At 45.2% G+C, this 22,362-nt stretch overlaps 1 protein-coding gene across 2 annotated transcripts in view; it reads left to right on the forward strand.

The window, feature by feature from the left end:
• LOC109892979 (rho GTPase-activating protein 26) overlaps positions 1-22,362 on the forward strand; it is a 126,719-nt gene that overhangs the window by 82,264 nt on the left and 22,093 nt on the right. For both annotated transcript variants that reach the window (XM_031826934.1, XM_031826933.1), the window contains exons 10-20: positions 591-685; positions 1,637-1,715; positions 2,047-2,083; positions 2,321-2,386; positions 2,526-2,600; positions 3,227-3,311; positions 3,714-3,772; positions 11,126-11,231; positions 16,970-17,129; positions 17,792-17,939; positions 18,196-18,442. In XM_031826934.1, coding sequence (XP_031682794.1) covers positions 591-685; positions 1,637-1,715; positions 2,047-2,083; positions 2,321-2,386; positions 2,526-2,600; positions 3,227-3,311; positions 3,714-3,772; positions 11,126-11,231; positions 16,970-17,129; positions 17,792-17,939; positions 18,196-18,442 — 1,157 coding nt within the window. The remainder of the gene's footprint in view (positions 1-590; positions 686-1,636; positions 1,716-2,046; positions 2,084-2,320; positions 2,387-2,525; positions 2,601-3,226; positions 3,312-3,713; positions 3,773-11,125; positions 11,232-16,969; positions 17,130-17,791; positions 17,940-18,195; positions 18,443-22,362) is intronic.

Below are 22,362 nucleotides of genomic sequence, written 5' to 3' on the forward strand. Positions count from 1 at the left end.
GGCAGAAAGAGGGCGACGAAGTGATGGGGGAAGAGGACAAAGGGCAGAATAGGGGATAGAGGATAGGACATGAGAGGAGATAGAGAAGGGGAGGAGAGAGGTGATGGTGGGAGAGCAGAGGAGTAAAGTCAGAAGGGCAGAAAAGGATAATGGACATGAGAGGAAGGATCAGAGAGGAGAGGAGGTATCATTCAGAACACATCAGAGTCGTGGCTTGAGGCTCCGTCTCAGGATTGCTGCCTTGTGTCTCCCAGGATTCTCTGTGCAAACAGTAGTGACACTTCAGTTGCCAATGCACTCCCTTTGAAGGAGCGAGGAGATGGGGAAGAGAGGGAATGACGGGGAGATGGGGAGGAGATGGGCTGAGATGGTTGCACGGAAATAACCTACCTCAAAGTTTCTCACAATTTTTTTTCCTAGATCCTTTGAGTCCATCCATCCCTGTCCACAATTCACTGTGAGAATCAAAGACATGTGTCTTAAAATGACTTGGTTCCATACACGTGGCGGAAGGCACTTCCCATTGGTTGAACTTGAGTGTCATAAATGTCTCTTCTTAAAGGTCGATTAAGGCTTCCTCCGTCTTGCAGGGGGAGGAGGAGAGCTTCACTCTGAAGTCCTGCACAAGACGGAAAACGGATTCTATAGAGAAGAGGTTCTGTTTCGACGTGGAGGCTGTCGACAGGTGAGTCATTGCTGCTGGCTACCAGCTTGTTGTTACCCATTGCAACCACATGGCGGTGCTCACGATTGTCGCTGGGCTGAGGCTGTGGCTGACTGACTGTGGGGTCGGAGCTCAACGCAGAGGATCTTATTAATATGGATTGGCAAGCGGTGGATGTTAGATGACGAACGCTAAGTGAGATATCTGCCACCTCTCCAGCCCGGTCATAGAAGGGTGTTGTCTGACTGTATATAAAGCAGCAGAGCCAGTGACTCCCTAACTCTAACGCTAGCTCTACTGTGGCCGCTTCAGCCACTGATCTCCCTCCTCCTGCATCGGCCCATTCCTTCACTCAACCTTTGTAATTTATTCATGGTGTTTGTTTGTCCTCTGCCCAGAGAGTTTGTGTATGTGTGCGTGTTTGTTCACTAGATGCAGTGCACTGTTGTTGTTAGCAGCAGGAAATTTAAAGCTGGCCTCAACATGCTTTAGCACGCAGAGGCATCGCAAAGACATAACTTGAGGGTGACTGTCAGTGAGAGCGTGCGTTATGGCATCCTCTGCCCCAGAGTGTTTGTGTGTGTGTGTGTGTGTGTGTGTGTGTGTGTGTGTGTGTGTGTGTGTGTGTGTGTGTGTGTGTGTGTGTGTCTGTGGTTTTAATGGAGGACTGTGTTGACAGCTGAAGGTGAGCCTGCTGCCAGGGCCAGGTGAAATATGGCAACGCTGGCCAGGGATGAGCGTAGCTTAGTTGTAGTTTCGGATAGGGCCTGGGTCGGATTGATAGAGGTGTCAGTCTGTGTTGGGATGGTTGTGGTGGAAGCAGCAGATTGACTTGATGGGGGATAATGTTTAATAATGTCAGAGGACCCAAAGAGGGTGGACAACCCCCTTATGTAACAGTGATTTCCTTCTGTCAGTCACTGCTACGTGGTGTGTTGCGTTTGATGAAATGTGTGTGTTTGTGCGTTGCAGGCCAGGGGTGATCACCATGCAAGCTCTATCGGAGGAAGATCGCAGGCTGTGGATGGAAGCTATGGATGGGAGAGAACCGGTACGTTGCCAGGGTTACACACTCATCCTGTGCGTGTGTGTGCGTGACTGTGTGTGTGTGTGTGTACTCATATGCGTATAGCCCGCCACAGGGATTCGTGGCATAGCTGGCTAACTAACCTTCAACTCCTTTAGGAAGCCACTTCAGTCCGTAGCAACTTCCATTGATGTCAATGTACCATACTACAACATTACAGCATAGTGTACATGGGCTTATGCAAGTACAGCCTGTGTTCAGTACACGGATAGGTGCTTGTGACCGGTGGTGGTGGTTGATGGCGGTAACGCTAAGCTGTGTAACCGTGGTAACTGGGTGTCTCTGTTCCTTCCAGGTCTATAACTTAAACAGAGACAGCCAGAGTGAAGGCCGTAAGTGACACATTGGTATTAATTTGCTTTACTCTACCATCTGTCCGTATGAATGCACACTGATAATTGATGGGATTCATTCACTTCTCTACCTCCGTTTCTCCCTCTATTTTTCTCTCCGCCTATCTCTCTTCATCCCACTCTTTCTCTCTTTACCTTTCTCTCTCTCGTCCTCTCCCTCTCCCACTGTCCCACCCTGCCTCCCCCTCCCCCCTCCCCTCTCTCTCCATCTTTCAGTGGCTCAGCTGGATGTGGTTGGCTTCAACGTTGTGAAGAAGTTCATCTACGCTGTGGAGACCAGAGGTAATGAACTAAGGCGTGGCTGCTTACAGGCATCACAGGTCTCTAGTACTACTGTATTGCGAACCTGGTGTCACTGGTCACTCTTACAAGTCCTATACAATCTTTATAGATATCTGTCTTGTTCTGTCCTGTCCCACAGGCATTGACGAGCAGGGCCTGTACAGGATTGTTGGAGTAAACTCCAGGGTGCAGAAACTCCTGGGTCTTGCCATGGGTAAGACAGAGAGATAATGGAGCTGTTTGTGTGTGTGTGTGTGTGCATTTATGTGCGTGTGTGTGTGTGTGTGTGTGTGTGTGTGTGTGTGTGTGTGTGTGTGTGTGTGTGTGTGTGTGTGTGTGTGTGTGTGTGTGTGTGTGTGTGTGTGTGTGTGTGTGTTAGAGATTGAGTCCTTGCCCCAAAAACAAATCCGAACAGGTAATATTTGGGGGCAAGATTGAATCTAACTTATTTCACATTTATGCAGTAGTTTTGTTTGCACAACCTGTCTTATTCTGATAGCTGGAATCTCCTGCTACTCCTGTTTGGGGAGTCTATACTGTAGTAGAAAACGGTAGAAAACCATCCTGCGGATTTATGTGAATAGCTATGGGGAATAGGCAATGTATGCAACTGTATAAATAATGCAAAACAAGTTGAATTACTGTAGATATACTGTAGCTCTGAGACTGACAGACGGAAAAGCACAGGAGGAGGTGACCATAGAACTGGTAGAGGACTGGAGGAGAGAATATACTGACAACTGCCAAATAGAATACAATAGATAGGTTCAATCACAAACATCTGAAATCACAAAGCTCCTCAAATGACAGATGGTGACATCTATCCTCTCCCTCTGACAGATCCTAAAACCTGTGCTGACGTGGAGCTGGACAGTACAGAATGGGAGATCAAGACCATCACCAGCGCAATCAAGTACTACCTTAGGTACAGTATTGTGAATCCATTGCCCAGGTCTAGTCATGGAAATGACTAAAGATAGTAAAGGAACACAGGCTCTCTATGAGTACTGCAGTTAGTGTGTACAATAATGCTGCACCGAGTGAGAGAGGGCTGAAAGCATGTGGTTGTCCAGTATGGCCCTGGCCTGCTGAGTAGAGCTAAGGAGGACAGGATCGAGGGCCATGGGAGAGAGCAGAGGGGTTAGTATAAAGAAGAGATGAGAGAGGAGGAGGGGGTAGAGGGCTAGGACTGAGGAGACCCACATACACAAACAGCCAGTTGTCCGCCTGCCTAATGAAGAGGGAAATCAGCCTGATGAGTGGAGGGCCATGACTCTCTGCCTGCCTGCCGCTGTGCCCATTGACTCTCTGTGTCTTCTCTCCTCAGAATGCTGCCCGCGCCCCTTATGACTTATCAGTATCAAAGGAGCTTCATCAAGGCAGCCAGTGAGTCTTTTCTCTCCTCCTCCTTCCTCTCTCTCTCTCTCTTTCTCTCTCTCTCTCTCTCTCTCTCTCTCTCTTTCTCTCTCTCTCTCTCTCTCTCTCTCTCTCTCTCTCTCTCTCTCTCTCTCTCTCTCTCTCTCTCTCTCTCTCTCTCTCTCTCTCTCTCTCTCTCTCTCTCTCTCTCTCTCTCTCTCTCTCTCTCTCTCTCTCTCTCTCTCTCTCTCTCTCTCTCTCTCTCTCTCTCTCTCTCTCTCTCTCTCTCTCTCTCATAACAGTTGATCTGGTTCCACTTCTTTTACCCTCTTCCTCTTCCTGATACAGCTCTGCTGACTTTGTTTTGATAAACCAGTCTGGTTTTGAATTTGATGGCCTGGTTTAGCTCCGTTGGGCAGTAGTGGGGTTGACGTGTGAAGGAGAAGCAGGACGTAAGGGTGTGTCCTTGGCAAGCCATAAAGGAAATGGCTTTTCAGTGGGGCCAGCTGGGATGATGGAGGATGGGAAAGATAACCAACAACAACAACAAATATAGCCTATAATATATTTATTGCCCCCTCCCCCAAACGTCCCTTTACCATCTCCCTGTCCACTAATTGGTCCTTACATTAGCCAGAGCTGCATTTTCTCCTTCTCTTCCTTTTTCGCTCTCTCTCTCTTCGTCCCCTTCCTTCCACAGCCCATCTCTCTTCCTATTTTCCTCTCTCTTTCTCTCTCCCTCTCTCTCTGTCTCTCTCTATCCCCCTCTCTCTTCCCCCCCTCTCCCTCTCTCCCCGTTCATATCTGCTGTGTCATTGGCTGCCGCATACCTGCCTGCTCTGAGATGTCTGTTTCCTCCAGGCACTGCATGCTGGTTGACATCAGGCCATTGCCCCAAGATGAACTCTATTTTACGAGCACCTCCTCTTCCTCCTCCTGAGCCACCCCGCCCCTCTTTGCTCTGCTCCGGTTTTGGGAGGGAAGGCTGTGTGCAATCAGCAACCTAGTCTGAGGCATGCACCAGCAGGAAAACACACACCTACCAGACACGAACACTCATACTCATACACTTTCTGTCACACACAAACTCACTTAAATGACCACAGACACGCACCACACACTAATCTTAATCTTAACCCGAAAACTTAACCCTAAACGTAATTTTTTTTAAGTATTTAAAAGTATTTAGACCTTTACTTTTTCCACATTTTTGGTAGGTTACAGCCTCAATGTTTTTTTCCCTCATCAATCTACACACCATACCCCATAATGACAAAGCAAAAACAGGATTTTAGAATTTTTTGCAAAATGTGTAAATATATATATATATATATATCACATTTCCTTATGTATTTAGATCATTTACTCAGTACTTTCTTGAAGCACCTTGGGCAGCGATTACAGCCTCGGGTCTTCTTGGGTAGGACGCTACAAACTTGGCAAACCTGTATTTGGGTAGTTTCTGACATTCTTCTCTGCAGATCCTCTTAAGCTCTGTCAGGTTGGATGGGGATTGTCGCTGCACAGCTATTTTCAGGTATCTCCAGAGAGAAGTTTGATCGGGGCTCTGGCTAGGCCACTCAAGGACGTTCAGAGAATTGTCCTGAAGCCATTTCTGCGTTGTCTTGGTTGTGTGCTTAGGGTCGTTGTCATATTGGAAGGTGAACCTTCGCCCCAGTCTGAGGTTCTGAGCACTCTGGAGCAGGATTTCATCAAGAATCTCGCTGTACTTTGCTCCATTCATCTTTCACTAGATCCTGACTAGTCTCCCCATCCCTGCCGCTGAAAAACATCCCAACAGCTTGATGCTGCCACCACCATGCTTCACTGTAGAGATGGTGCCAAGTTTCCTCCAGACGTGATGCTTGGCATTCAGGCCAAAGAGTTCAATCTTGGTTTCATCAGACCCTAAAATCTTGTTTCTCATGGTCTGAGAGTCCTTTAGGTGCCTTTTGGCAAACTCCAAGCAGGCTGTCGTGTATATATTTGTCACGTCCTGACCTTAGTGCCTTTTTTATGTCCCTATTTTAGTTTGGTCAGGGCGTGAGTTGGGGTGGGCATTCTATGTGTTGTTCTATGTTTTTGTATTTCTGTGTTTGGCCTGGTATGGTTTCCAATCAGAGGCAGCTGTTTATCGTTGTCTCTGATTGAGAACCATACTTAGGCAGCCTGTTTTCCCACTATGATTTGTGGGTAGTTGTTTTCTGTTTTGTGTTGCTGCACCTTACAGGACTGTTTTGTTTTTGTTTCACTCTGTTTGTTATTTTGTTTAGTGTTTCTGTTCTAATAAATATAACATGAACACTACCCACGCTGCGCTTTGGTCCGATCCATCCTATTCCTCATCAGAAGAGGAAGACAATCGTTACAATTTTACTGAAGTGTGGCTTCCATCTAGCCACTCTACCATAAAGGCCTGAAGGGTGGAGTGCTGGAGAGATGGTTGTCCTTCTGGAAGGTTCTCCCTTCTCCACAGAGAAACTCTTGAGCTCTGTCAGAGTGACCATCAGGTTCTTGGTCACCTCCCTGACCAAGGCCTTTCTCCCAGAATTGCTCAGTTTGGCCTAGTGGCCAGCTCTAGGAAGAGTCTTGGTGGTTCCAAACTTCTTCCATTTAAGAATGATTGAGGCCACTGTATTCTTTGGGACCTTCAATGCTGCAGACATTTTTTGCACGCTTCCCCAGATCTGTGCCTCGACACAATCCTGTCTCGGAGCTCTATGGACAATTCCTTCTGATATGCACTGTCAACTGTGGTACTTTCCAAATCATGTCCAATCAATTGAATTTACCACAGGTGGACTCCAATCAAGTTGTAAAAACATCTCAAGGTTGATGAATGGAAAAAGGAATGCCTTGAGCTCAATTTCATGTCTCATAGCAAAGGGTTTGAATACTTATGTAAATAAGGTATTTCTGCTTTTAATTAGTAATACATTTGCGAAAGTTTTGTGTAGATTGATGAGAAAAAATAAACATTTAATAAATTTTAGAGTAATGCTGTAATGTAACAAAATGTGGAAAAAGTGAAGGGGTCTGAATACTTTCCGAATGCACTGTATATACTGTATGTGTATATATATATATATATATATATATATAGGGTGGCAGGTAGCTGGAGCAGCAGGTAGCCGCCCAGCTACCTAATAAACAACTATATATATATATATATATATATATATATATATATATATACACACTACCGTTCAAATGTTTGGAGTCACTTGGACATTTCCTTGTTTTTTAAAGAAAATCAAAAAAAAATGTCCACTAAAATAACATCAGAACATCAGAAATACAGTGTAGACATTGTTAATGTTGTAAATGACTATTGAAGCTCGAAATGGCAGATTTTTTAAATGGAAAATCTACAGAGGCCCATTATCAACAACCATCACTGCTGTGTTCTAATGGCATGTTGTGTTACCTAATCCCAGTTTATCATTTTAAGAGGCTTATTGATCGTTAGAAAACCCTTTTGCAATTATGTTAGCACAGCTTTTGTGCTGATTAAAGAAGAAATAAAGCGGGCCTTCTTTAGACTAGTTGAGTATCTGGAGCATCAGCACTTGTGAGTTCGATTACAGGCCCAAAATGGCCAGATTTCTTTTCTGAAAATCGTCAGTCTATTCTTGTTCTGCGAATTGAAGGCTATTCCATGCGAGAAATTGCCAAGAAACTGAAGATCTCGTACAACACTGTGTACTACTCCCTTCACAGAACAGCGCAAACTGTCTCGAACCAGAATAGAAAGAGGAGTGGGAGGCCCTGGTGCACAACTGAGCAAGAGGACAAGTCCTCAACTGGCAGCTTAATTAAATAGTAACCGCAAAACACCAGTCTCAATGTCAACAGTGAAGAGGTGACTCCGGGATGCTGGCCTTCTAGGCAGAGTTCCTCTGTCCAGTGTCTGTGTTCTTTTGCCGATCTTAATATTTTATTTTTATTGGCCAGTCTGAGGTATGGCTTTTTCTTTGCAACTCTGCCTAGAAGGCCACCATTCCGGAGTCGGCTCTTCACTGTTGACGTTGAGATTGGTGTTTTGCGGGTACCATTTAATGAAGCTGCCAGTTGAGGACTTGTGAGGCGTCTGTTTCTCAAATGTTACTGACAAGAAGCACATGGCCGATCTCTTTAATCAGAACTTCATTAAGTTAGAATTCCTATTTGACTCAGCTATGCCTCCTTGCCCGTCCAACATTTCCTCATCTCCCACCCCTTCTAATTTTTTATTTTACCTTTATTTTACTAGGCAAGTCAGTTAAGAACATATTCTTATTTTCAATGACGGCCTAGGAACAGTGGGTTAATTGCCTTGTTCAGGGCAGAATGACAGATTTTCACCTTGTCAGCAGGAATCGAATCCCAGAGCTGACAAACTTTCAGTTACAAGTCCAACGCTCTAACCACTAGTCTACCTGCCACCAATGCGACTATCCCCGATGCTTCTACTTCTTTTTCCCCTGCCACAAAGTTTATCTCTGCTGGCAGTCACCGAGGAGCTCCTTAAACTCGACCCCAAAAAAACATCTGTCCCTATCATCGCCAAGCCTATCTCTAACCTTTTTAACCTGTCTCTCCTTTCTGGGGAGGTTCCCATTGCTTGGAAGGCAGCCACAGTTCATCCTTTATTTAAAGGAGGAGATCAAGCTGATCCTATCTGTTATAGGCCTATTTCTATTTTGTCCTGTTTATCAAAAGTGTTTTGAAAAACTTGCCAATAATCAACTGACTGGCTTTCTTGATGTCTATAGTATTCTCTCGGGTATGCAATCTGTTTTCCGCTCAGGTTATGGATGTGTCACTGCAACCTTAAAGGTCCTCAATGATGTCACCATTGCCCTTGATTCTAAGCAATATTGTGCTGCTATTTTTATTGACTTGGCCAAAGCTTTTGATACGGTAGACCATTCCATTCTTGTGGGCCGGCTAAGGAGTATTGGTGTCTCTGAAGGGACTTTGGCCTGGTTTGCTAACTACCTCTCTCAAAGAGTGCAGTGTATAAAGTCAGAAAATCTGCTGTCTCAGCCACTGCCTGTCACCAAGGGAGTACCCCAAGGGTCAATCCTAGGCCCCACGCTCTTCTCAATTTACATCAACAACATAGCTCAGGCAGTAGGAAGCTCTCTCATCCATTTATATGCAGATTATACAGTCTTATACTCAGCTGGCCCCTCCCCGGATTTTGTGTTAAATGTTTTATAATAAAGCTTTCTTAGTGTCCAAAAAGCTTTCTCTACCCTTAACCTTGTTCTGAACATCTCCAAAACAAGGTCATGTGGTTTGGTAAAAATAATGCCCCTCCACAGGTGTTATTACTACCTCTGAGGGTTTAGAGCTTGTGGTATTCAACTCATACAAATACTTGGGAGTATTGATAGACGGTGCACTGTCCTTCTCTCAGCACATATCAAAGCTGCAGGCTAAAGATACATCTAGACTTGGTTTCCTCTATCGTAATCGCTCCTATTTCACCCCAGCTGCCAAACTAACCCTGATTCAGATGACCGTTCTACTCATCCTAGATTACGGAGAAGGGTGCTCTCGAGTGGCTAGATGTTCTTTACCATTCAGCCATCAGATTTGCCACCAATGCTTCTTATAGGATACATCGCTGTACTCTATACTCCTCTGTAAACTGGTCATCTCTGTATACCCGTCTCAAGACCCACTGTCTGATGCTTATTTATAAAACTCTCTTATGCCTATCTGAGATATCTACGGCAGCCCTCATCCTCCACATACAACACCCGTTCTACCAGTCACATTCTGTTAAAGGTCCCCAAAGCACACACATCCCTGGGTCGCTCATCTTTTCAGTTCGCTGCAGCTAGCGACTGGAACGAGCTGCAACAAACACTCAAACTGGACAGTTTTATTTCAATCTCTTCATTCAAAGACTCAATCGTGGACACTCTTACTGACAGCTGTGGCTGCTTTGTGTGATGTATTGTTGTCTCTACCTTCTTGCCCTTTGTGCTGTTGACTGTGCCCAATAATGCTTGTACCATGTTTTGTGCTGCTACCATGTTGTGTTGCTACCATGTTGTTGTTATGTTGTGTTCCTACCATGCTGTGTTGTCATGTATTGCTGTAGTGTTGTGTTGTCTCTCTTGTTGTGATGTGTGTTTTGTCCTATATTTATATTGTATTAAAAATATATATATATATCCCAGGCCCCCGTCCCCGCAGGAGGCCTTTTGCCTTTTGGTAGGCCGTCATTGTAAATAAGAATTTGTTCTTAACTGACTTGCCTAGTTAAATAAAGGTTACATTTTTTTAAAAATGGTGTGTGTACGCGCGCAGGTATGTGTGTATGCGAAGACACTGGGAGTCGATTGCGGTGGGGAGGTGACAGTGGGGGTATGATGTAGTGTCACCCCCTGTGAATGCTCTGTCAACTGGCTTTGTGGTGACTGATGAGGGCCATCCATCAGCTGTCTGCTCCCCGAGGCCTGGCCTGGCTTTCTGGCTGTAACCTAGCTGGCTGTGGACCACTCTGAGACGGCACAGTGCACTGACCTGCAGACACACACATCTGCCCAGTGACCCATTTGTGCAATGACCTGCAGTCCTCGGTTCAAATGGCATTTGTCTTATTTCAGATGTATCTGTGTTTCGAACTTCAGCTGCTTTTCATTGTGTTTGCCTGGCTGGCGCAATGGAACCAATGGAATATTAACTATATGCTCAAATGATTTGAAAGGTAACCAATTCGATTTGATTCGATTCTTGACCTCGGTTGTGCAGCCCTGTCCCAGTCCAGAAGACACTAGAGGAGAGAGAGAGAGGTAGCCTCAACTCCAGCTGTTGTTCAGTGTTGACTGGTCTGGTATCACGAGACTAGGCCAGAGGTACTGTAGGGTTCAGTAGTGAAGGTGTTCTGAGGCAAACCTCTCTCAGGTTAATGGAGGATAAGGATAATGCTGGCTGCATTCAGAAGCTACATGCAGGTTGTAACCGATAGTTACCTCAGTCTCCAAGGAATAAGTGCTTTGATCAAATCTGTGGTATGATAAGCTCTTGTGGTAAGCAGCAGTATAGTATATTGGCCGTGTGGGCAGTTAAAGCGGAATTGAACCAAGGGCAGGGTATTATAGTATTATTTCACCAGCCTTCTGGTAAATGCAACAGCGCCAATATGTTATGATAATGGCGAAAAGAGTGTTCTACATGAAGTTGTCATGGTTATTTAGACAGAGGAGTACAGGAAGCCAGTGTCCTTACTAACCTCACCTTCCACCTTCATCTCTTCCCCTCTGCTCCATCTCTCTCTTGTACTCTCTCCCCCCTCCATCTCTTCTCTACCTTTCCACTCCTCTATTTCTCTCTCTCTCCATCTCTCCCCCTCCATCCCTCCCTCCACCCTCTCTCTCTCTGTAGAACTGGACAATCAGGAGGCGAGGATCACAGAGATCCACAGCATCATCCACCGGCTCCCAGAGAAAAACCGCCAGATGCTGGACCTGCTTACCAAACACTTGGCAAAGTAGGTTAAGGTTAGGCCCGGGGTCCACGGACCCTTTCACTGTGTTACAAATCCTCCTGACCGTACTGCGCTGATGCCCACGACTACATCCGAGTCCCAAATGGCACTCTTTTCCCTATACAGTGCACTATCTTTCACCAGAGCCACATGGGGACTGGTCAAAAGTTGTGCACTCAATAGGGAATAAGGGGCAATTTGGGACTCAGTTGTAGTCATGGTCATCAGCGCAGTACGGTCAGGGGGATTTGTAACACAGAAAAAGGGACCGGCCATGACCATGACCATGACCACGCCTATAAGAGGATTGGCTTGGTAATGAACTCTGCACTGTATTGTTGAAAGCAGTAAGCAGTAATGGCTCCAAGCTTTCCCCTGTGTTCCCCCCTACTACACACCACGATCAACACACAACATTAGTTTGGTCCTGGCCTCATTCTATCCTTTTGGGTATTGTTGTCCAATTGAGGCAGTGGAGCCATCTGTCTGTCTCAGTGATCCTCCAGCATTAGGATTATGTCAGGGTGACGGTAGGTTACTGTCAGAGGCAGGCTGCAGACCTAAAACTCTTACCCTCTTTGTTGTTGTCCAGCATGCTGAGATAGGATTATGGATAATCCCGAACTGGTCTTCATGGGTTAGATTTCACTTGCATTCAAATCCAAATCAAATCAAATCAAATGTATTTATATAGCCCTTCGTACATCAGCTGATATCTCAAAGTGCTGTACAGAAACCCAGCCTAAAACCCCAAACAGGAAGCAATGCAGGTGTAGAAGCACGGTGGCTAGGAAAAACTCACGAGAAAGGCCAAAACCAAGGAAGAAATCTAGAGAGGAACCAGGCTATGTGGGGTGGCCAGTCCTCTTCTGGCTGTGCCGGGTGGAGATTATAACAGAACATGGCCAAGATGTTCAAATGTTCATAAATTACCAGCATGGTCTAATAATAATGATCACAGGCAGAACAGTTGAAACTGGAGCAGCAGCACGGCCAGGTGGACTGGGGACAGCAAGGAGTCATCATGTCAGGTAGTCCTGAGGCATGGTCCTCCGAGTGAGAGAAAGAAAGAGAGAAAGAGAGAATTAGAGAGGGCATACTTAAATTCACACAGGACACCGGATAGGACAGGAGAAGTACTCCAGATATAACAAACTGACCCTAGCCCCCCGACACATAAACTACTGCAGCATAAATACTGGAGGCTGAGACAGGAGGGGTCAGGAGACACTGTGGCCCCATCCGAGGACACCCCCGGACAGGGTCAAACCTGAAGTATATAACCCCACCCACTTTGCCAAAGCACAGCCCCCACACCACTAGAGGGATATCTTCAACCACCAACTTACCATCCTGAGACAAGGCCGAGTATAGCCCACAAAGATCTCCGCCACGGCACAACCCAAGGGGGGGCGCCAACCCAGACAGGAAGATCACATCAGTGACTCAACCCACTCAAGTGACACACCCCTCCTAGGGACGGTATGAAAGAGCCCTAGTAAGCCAGTGACTCAGCCCCTGTAATAGGGTTATAGAGGCAGGCAGAGACAGCAAGGGCGGTTCGTTGCTCCAGAGCCTTTCCGTTCACCTTCCCACTCCTGGGCCAGACTACACTCAATCAAATGACCCACTGAAGAGATTAGTCTTCAGTAAAGACTTGAAGGTTGAGACCGAGTTTGCGTCTCTTACATGGGTAGGCAGACCATTCCATAAAAATGGAGCTCTATAGGAGAAAGCCCTGCCTCCAGCTGTTTGCTTAGAAATTCTAGGGACAATTAGGAGGCCTGTGTCTTGTGACCGTAGCGTACGTGTAGGTATGTACGGTGTGACGACCCTCCCACTCTGTCTGCCGTATTATGTCTTTGTTCTTGTTTCCTTATTAGGATGCCGGTGGGCGGAGTTGGGAGGGTCGTCAGCTTTATGGGAAACACCTGGGCCAGGTGTCTCCCAGGATAAATAGACCTCTTCCACATTCATGGAAGAGACTCTCTCCATGCAGACACCTTTGTAGATTGTGTTGGGGTTCTTGGTGGACTTTTGTTTGTTTGCTTTGGCACCTTTCAACACCCTGCATTATCACATTCATGCATGCAAAACACTCACTTACACTACTGATTACTGCTTACACACACCATTGTATATTTTCCTTAGTTGCTTTAGTTAATAAATACATATTTTGTTACGCCTTATCTCCACGTTGTCTCCCTTTGTTACGGGCTTTGAGCCGGTTCGTGACAACGGCAGGACCAAATCAGAGAGATAGGTAGGAGCAAGCCCATGTAATGCTTTGTAGGTTAGCAGTAAAACCTTGAAATCAGCCCTTGCCTTGACAGGAAGCCAGTGTAGGGAGGCTAGCACTGTAGTAATATGATACATTTTTTGGGTTCTAGTCAGGATTCTAGCAGCCGTATTTAGCACTAACTGAAGTTAATTTAGTGCTTTATCCGGGTAGCCGTAAAGTAGAGCATTGCAGTAGTCTAACCTAGAAGTGACAAAAGCATGGATTAATTTTTCTGCATCATTTTTGGACAGAAAGTTTCTGATTTTTGCAATGTTACATAGATGGAAAAAAGCTGTCCTTGAAATGGTCTTGATATGTTCTTCAAAAGAGAGATCAGGGTCCAGAGTAACGGTGAGGTCATTCACAGTTTTTTATTTGAGACGACTGTACAACCATTAAGATTAATTGTCAGATTCAACAGAAGATCTCTTTGTTTCTTGGGACCTAGAACAAGCATCTCTGTTTTTGTCCGAGTTTAAAAGTAGAACGTTTGCAGCCATCCACTTCCTTAAGTCTGAAACACGTGCTTCTAGCAAGGGCAATTTTGGGGCTTCACCATGTTTCATTGAAATGTACAGCTGTGTGTCATCCGCATAGCAGTGAAAGTTAACATTACGTTTTCGAATGACATCCCCAAGAGGTAAAATATATAGTGAAAACAATAGTGGTCCTAAAACGGAACCTTGAGGAACACCGAAATTTCCAAGTTGATTTGTCAGAGGACAAACCATTCACAGAGACAAACTGATATCTTTCCGACAGATAAGATCTAAACCAGGCCAGAACTTGTCCGTGTAGACCAATTTGGGTTTCCAATCTCTCCAAAAGAATGTGGTGATCGATGGTATCAAAAGCAGCACTAAGGTCTAGGAGCACGAGGACAGATGCAGAGCCTCGGTCTGATGCCATTAAAAGGGCATTTACCACCTTCACAAGTGCAGTCTCAGTGCTATGATGGGGTCTAAAACCAGACTGAAGCATTTTGTATACATTGTTTGTCTTCAGGAAGGCAGTAAGTTGCTGCGCAACAGCCTTTTCTAAAATTTTTGAGAGGAATGGAAATTCGATATAGGCCGATAGTTTTTATATTTTCTGGGTCAAGGTTTGGCTTTTTCAAGAGAGGCTTTATTACTGCCACTTTTAGTGAGTTTGGTACACATCCGGTGGATAGAGAGCCATTTATTATGTTCAACTTAGGAGGGCCAAGCACAGGAAGCAGCTCTTTCAGTAGTTTAGTTGGAATAGGGTCCAGTATGCAGCTTGAAGTTTTAGAGGCCATGATTATTTTCATCATTGTGTCAAGTGATATAGTACTAAAACACTTGAGCGTCTCTCTTGATCCTAGGTCCTGGCAGAGTTGTGCAGACTCAGGACAACTGAGCTTTGAAGGAATACGCAGATTTAAAGAGGAGTCCGTAATTTGCTTTCTAATAATCATGATCTTTTCCTCAAAGAAGTTCATGAATTTATCACTGCTGAAGTGAAAGCCATCCTCTCTTGGGGAATGCTGCTTTTTAGTTAGCTTTGCGACAGTATCAAAAAGGAATTTCGTATTGTTCTTATTTTCCTCAATTAAGTTGGAAAAATAGGATGATCGAGCAGCAGTAAGGGCTCTTCGGTACTGCACGGTACTGTCTTTCCAAGCTAGTCGGAAGACTTCCAGTTTGGTGTGGCACCATTTCCATTCCAATTTTCTGGAGGTTTGCTTCAGAGCTCGGGTGTTTTCTGTGTACCAGAGAGCTAGTTTCTTATGAGAAATGTTTTTAGTTTTTAGGGGTGCAACTGCATCTAGGGTATTGCGCAAGTTTAAATTGAGTTCCTCAGTTAGGTAGACAGAGGGAATCTGGAAGGACATCAAGGAATCTTTGTGTTGTCTGAGAACTTATAGCAAGACTTTTGATGGTCACCATTTCTATTTACGTTTCTATTTGCATTTCATGTGCTGTTACATATGAGATGGTAAGTCCAGAAATCGTACATTTCAGTTGTTCTATAGATCGAAATGGGCAGATGTTGGATAACAACAGTGTTGAAGTGTTCGAAATTTAGCTAAAGGAAGGGCTTGACTTTGTTGGCATGTGCACTATGATATAGCAGTTATTTTGGCCAACTGGCAACTGGCATTAGTGATATGTGTTGCAATTAAAGAACACATCAGTGATAGTGAAGGGTCGTTCACTAACGAACGGCTCTATTAGAGCGGTTATTTTTTGTGATCGTCGGGAACCAAATCGCATCTTTGAAAGAGCCGTTAATTTGTCTCCCTAATTTGCATACTTTCACTACTGCTTTTTGAGCTCCAAACAACACATTTCTGCAAATGAGTTATATATATATATATATTCACTAAAGATTGCAATTCCTCACTGCAGGAACAATATATAGTGAGGAGAGAGCCTTTTTCTAGTCCACACATTTTTACAGTGAGCGCATATTCGTTTTGCAGGCCATCTAATAATTTGGTCAGGTAAAAATGCATTTGAACTTGCATGTCACAATCGGACATAACATGGTTTTTAGGTACATTTTAAGCGCTACTGAATAAAGAGCCGTTTGGAAGCCACATTATCATATCTTTTAGCTAAACAGAGCCAAATAAGCCCGCTCACTGAAAGGCTTAAATTCTGGTAAGAATCACTTATTTTGTGTTTTAAATGGCACTCTATTCCTTTTATAGCACACTAGCGAGATGATGTTGTTGTTGTTGGGGTGGTCAATTTATTGTATTTAATTCAATTTATGGTAACACAGACAAAAAACTGAACACCCATTCCCACCCCGCACCCTCACAGGACCCCATTTACTGAAGATATCATAGCAATTCTCTTATTTTTTTTCAATAGACCACAGCTCAACATTTGTCTCTTTAGCACCATGCATATGGGACATAGAAAGTTCCATGTTAGCTGGGTCCATAAATGAAAGCGCCCTTTGACAGAGAGTAAGGCTCTTGCCAACGCAACACAACCATCTTTTTTGGCTGCTGTAAGTCCGGCTAGCCATATTGGTTTTTCGCTACCGGTAAGTTCCATGGAAGAATCGTCATTGATTGTTGTTGGTGAAAAGGGTATATTTTTTAGCAACAATGGTGGATAAAGACATTAAAACCTGATTCCAGAGTGGGAGGACCTCTGGGCATTCCCAAATCATGCCTTGGGCATGTCTCTCTCTCTCTCCTTCCCTCTCTCTCAGTCTCGTTCTCTTTTTCTCTCTCTCGTTCTCTCTTTTTCTCTCTCTCGTTCTCTCAGTTTCTCTCTGTCTCTCTCTCGGTCTCTCTCATTCTCTCTCTTTGTCTGTCTGTCTGTCTCTGTCTGTCTCTCTCTCATTCGCTCTCTCTTTGTCTGTCTCTCTCTCTCTTTGTCTGTCTGTCTGTCTGTCCCCCCCCCCCCTCTCTCTCTCTCTCTCTCACACACAAACACACCTCTTCATCTTTCTCCTTTCTTTCCCCTCCCTCCCCCAGTGTGGCCAGTCACCACCAGCAGAACCTGATGACTGTGGCCAACCTGGGCGTGGTGTTCGGCCCCACTCTGCTGAGGCCCCAGGAGGAGACTGTGGCTGCCATCATGGACATCAAGTTCCAGAACATTGTGGTAGAGATCCTCATCGAGAACCATGAGAGGGTGAGTCAGACAGTCAGTTGTTCAACACAGTCCAACACCCAGACGTGGATGACGGCACGTCTCTAAGTCGCAGTCCCTATCACTCACCGCTTACCACATTTTTCTTTCCTTGGACATACACAATGGTGTGTAGGGCAACTGTTAAACCTCTGTCCAATACCCAGTACCTAAAGTTTTTTGTAAGTCAAGCATATTCTGAAAAGGGGCCCACGAGAGGAAGGGTGAGAAAAGTCACAACTATAATCTGGTTAGCCAGGGTGGAGGAGTATTTCTCACTAAGAATACCGGTGCAAACTAATGACCCAGATTCATCAGCCCCAGAGTTTTGATTTGATTATCTGAATGGAACGGGAGCAATGTTGTCAGAGGAATGTAGGATGCAAGACACTGTTGGGAACATAAGCATCAACAGTATTACTTGTTGATAACATCCCTGAAAACCTGAAACCATTATGGGAGTGAAATGGAAAGTATTACGCTATGTATAACAGATCATTCTAGTCTCCTCTCTTCTCACAAAGGCCCTACTATAGGACTGTCAAACTATTTATAGTTGTGTTAACTAATGTATAGTTAGTTGTGTGAGTAAGTTATATTAGCCATGGGTGGGTACCGGTATTCTATGTATGTGTAGGTTGAATTTGCCAGTCCTGTGTGTGCAGATATTCAAGGATATGCCAGTTCCGGGAGGTGGCCAGGCCAACCTACAGCTCAACCTGCAGCCTCGGAGGAAAAGCGCAGAGAGCAAAGCCCCGTCCTGCAGCGAGAGACCCCTTACCCTCTTCCACACACCCACACACACCCAGAAAGGTAGGCAGGAGCACAACAGTCTCTTTACCACACACACCCTTCTTCGATGTTCAAAGTGTCAGTCGGGACAGGAGGCATCCACATTGCCTGAGATTTGTTCGTCCTCCTTATAAGAAATGACTTTATTAGCAGAAAAACATTCATTGACAGCATTTGCTTTAGCGGCTGACACGTTGATCACCAATCTTAAATATCCTCCTCTCAGCCGCTCACATTTTGTATACTCAGTGTACATCTTCTTCTTGCTGTTACGTAGTGGAGAAGAGGAACAGCGTGGTAGTGAACTCTACTCCAGAGCCCCAGCAGCTTCATCCGGCCCAGGCCAACGCCCCCCACAACAACCCATCAGCCACCCGCTCTTCCTCCACAGCAGCGGTCAACCATAACAGCAGCGGCAGCCACGGCCACAGCTGGACCCAACGCAACAGCCTGACCAGCACTGACGGAGATCAGGACGGGGGCCTGATGGCCAGGCAGAACTCACAGAGCCGCCCTAACTCACTGTGAGTACACATGCATAAGCACATATGCACAAACACTCACACGCACACGGACATGCACACACACACGCACACACACACACACACACACGCACACGCACACGCACACACACACACACACACACACACACGCACACACACACACACACACACACACACACACACACACACACACACACACACACACACACACACACACACACACACACACACACACACACACACACACAAGCTTTCTTTCTTTCCCCCTCCTCTCTATTTCTTCCTTCAGCCTCCTCTCTTTCTATCTTTCTTTCTCCTTCTCCTCACCAGACAAGGGGCATTCTCTGCGTTGACATCAAAATAACATTTATTGGTCACATACACATGGTTAGCAGATGTTATTACGAGTGTAGTGAAATGCTTGTGCTTCTAGTTTCGACAGTGTAGCAATATCTAACAATTCCACAACAAGTACCTAATACACACAAAGCTAAGTAAGGAATGTAATAAGAATGTATAAATATAAATATATGGATGAGCAATGTCAGAGGCATAGGATAAGATACAATAGATAGTATAGGATACAGTACATATTCTACATATGAGATGAGTAATGCAAGATATGTAAACATTATTAAAGTGGCATTATTAAAGTGACTAGTGTCCCGTTTATTAAAGTGGCTAATGATTTCAAGCCTGTATGTAGGCAGCAGCTGCTCTGTGCTAGTGATGCCTGTTTAACAGTCTGACATAATACCAATTCAAGTGATGATAGAAGACATGTTTGATGGAATTTGATCTTGCCTTGTGAAATCTCCCAAGGGTAGACAAAAGTAATATTGCTCACTGGGAGATGTGAGATGTGTTCATAAAGACAGACTCTGGCACATTCAACCTACACATACTACAGGTACCCACCCATGGCACGTGTACGTCCTCTCTGATTACAAAAATAGGCAGGTTCTCCAATGTCAGCTAAGGAACTCTGTAGTTCTGTCAGAGTGGTCATTGGGTTCTTGGTCACTTCCCTGACCAAGATCCTTCTTTCCCGATTGCTCAGTTTGGTCGGACGGCCAGCTTTAGGCAGAGTCTGGGTAGTTCCATATTTTTTCCATTTCCCAATGATGGAGACCACTGTGCTCTTGGAAACTTTCAACACTCTAGAAATTGTTTTACACTCTTCCCCAGATATACACTGAGTGTACAAAACATTAAGGACACCGGTTCTTTCCTTGAATTCAGGTGAAAGCTATGATCCCTTATTGATGTAACTTGTGTTCATGTAAATCTGAGGAGGAGCTAGATGGCACCGGTTGACATGGCCACCTTGTTTCAGGCTCCTAAGCAAATTTTACAGTATTTTAAAAAATCACATTATTAGCCCAGATCTTTCTTTGCATTATTAAATATAGCTGGAAATAACTTTTGAATATCAGAGAGGCGGTAACTCACCAGCATTTCGACCAGGAATACGAACTTTCCTGAGTTGGATCCTTTGTTTGTGCCTTCCAAGGAGATTGAACTTATGCCAGAGGCTGCTCCAAGACGCCGCTGGAATATTCGGAGTGGACTTTTAGTCCAACTCAGGAGGCGTGCACACCATCCACCACTTCCGAGTATATTACTTGCTAATGTTCAGTCCCTGGACAATATAGTAGACAAGCTCAGGGCGAGGATCTCCTTCCAGAGAGACATCAGGGACTGTAGCATACTCTGTGTTACGGATCATAGCTCACTCCGGATATACTGTCCCCGTCCATACATCGTGTGGATAGCAATAAAGTTCTCTCCGGGAAGAAGAAAGGTGGAGGTGTATGTTTCATGATTAGCTACTCATGGTGTGATTCTGGTAAAGTACAGGAACTCAAGTCCTTTTGTTCACCCAAACTAGAATACCTCACAATCAAGTGCCGACCTCATTACCTCCCTAGAGAATTGTCTTCGGTTATTGTCACAGCTGTGTATATTCATGACTGGACCGAGAAGGCTATCCAAAACATCCAGTGACTCTGACTCTGAAATCTAGGGACTTCCTCCTCAACATGCACGGACACAGCATGACAAACAGATGAACCCAGCGATGTATCAGTACCGGCCAAAAGAACCGGTTTAACGTCCTCTGCGGACTCCCACAGTTCGGCCCCAGAAGAACGTGTATAATAGGGTTCTAGTAGATTTACATGGCACAGTTGGTGCACTTTCTTCCATTCCCAGAGTGGCAACAAGATAGTTTTGCCTAGTACACTGGTGCACAACTGTATATGGACCTTGAAAAAGAGAACCAACATTTGGCAGAGCAAGAACCTGGTCATCTGGACTAAAGTGACGAGACTCAGCTCGCCGATCAAATATTCCTTTCATCCTCCGCTGTGAAGATGACAGTTTCTCTTTGGCCATCTCACCGGCATGACTGGAAATCAGGCATCACCGGAAATCACGCACAAAAGATAACAGGGACTGAAGTGGCTTGGGAGACTTCCAACCATCCTGGAGCACTGCTAGAAGCCCACACACACTATGTCGTTTGGACTGAAACCTGTGCTCTCCTGTGAAACCTCCCTGGCGGCTAACAGTAACCATGGCAACCCCTCCTCCCAATCCTTATCCATCTCCGTACAATAAGCTCTCAACAAAGACCTAACTGTTTGATGGAAACGTTCCAGCGCTCCTTGACTCAAATTGCCAAATTGTGTTTTAATATGGTGCTGTTGGAGAACGTGACCAAACAGATTAGAGGTGAAATTAGAGCCTCGGTCACTCTGAATAACCTTAGGGATTCCAAACAGCGAGATAAACTGAGTCAAAGCTTTTAGCACAGACTTAGTCGTGATAGACCGGAGAGGATAGGCAGCAAGAAACCTAGTAGTCTGACACATCACAGTGAGCAGTTAACTACTACCATTCTTAGAGCGAGATGGCTAACACAGTCAACAATCAGATACTCAAAAGGCTGGCTGACTATGGGAAGAGGAAACCGCAGTACCGGCTTAATAGCTTGATTAGGTTTACCCGTTAATTGACAGGTGTGACAGGTTTTGATGAACGCAGAAACATCCCTCTTTAACCTAGGCAGAATTTTTTTTTCTCAGTATGCAATTGCAGGTTTTCCTCATGCCCAGATGTCCAGCAACATCCTCGTGGGAAGTTTTCAACACCAACTCACAAAGGTTAACTGGTACAACAACCTGACTAATAGCCTCCCCCACAAAACAACTACCACGTGGCACCTATTTTCTCATCAGGACATCATCCTGGAGAAAATAGCCATGGGCACCATCTCCCAACTGTTCGGCAAGCAAAATTTGGTCATGCAATGATTACATTCTGGGGTCAGCCAACTGCTCCTTGATTAGATTGGAGCAGAGCACTGATAACGGGATAACAGGGAAAGTAGTGACATATTTCTTTAGAACATTATTGTTACCCGGCGCAGTGACCAGGTCGCCCAGGCTCATGGGATGAGTCACCGCTCGCGCAGAGAACACTCTGCGTGCTCTCATCGGGAATCCTTACAAACGACGGCTTAGCGGAAACCACTAGAGGTGGAGACACAACGGGCAATGGAAGGACACACCCCTACAACAACTTCGCCTTCCACTAGTTCAGGATCCAACATCAGTTTATGCAAGGGAACTGACAGTGTTCAACCCAATTCCCCTAATTAAAACACTGTTCCCCGAATCAGTCTCATCAGGGAAGGGTAAAAAAGACTCTAACACAAATGACCCAGAGGCACCTGTGTCCCTCAGGATCTTCACTGGCACTGGGTTGTTACTTCCTAACAGAGACACAAAACCCTCTGTAATGAAAGGCAAATAATCTGGGTCAATTGGGACTTTCACATGTACCTGGGCATGAGACGGAGTGAAAGGAGAGAACGGATGTGGGACAGTGCGAGTATTACATTTACCTTTAGCCCTGAGAACAGTCTTGACACTCTT

This window comes from Oncorhynchus kisutch, linkage group LG6 (assembly GCF_002021735.2).
Source record: "Oncorhynchus kisutch isolate 150728-3 linkage group LG6, Okis_V2, whole genome shotgun sequence".
Taxonomy (NCBI): Eukaryota; Metazoa; Chordata; class Actinopteri; order Salmoniformes; family Salmonidae; genus Oncorhynchus; species Oncorhynchus kisutch.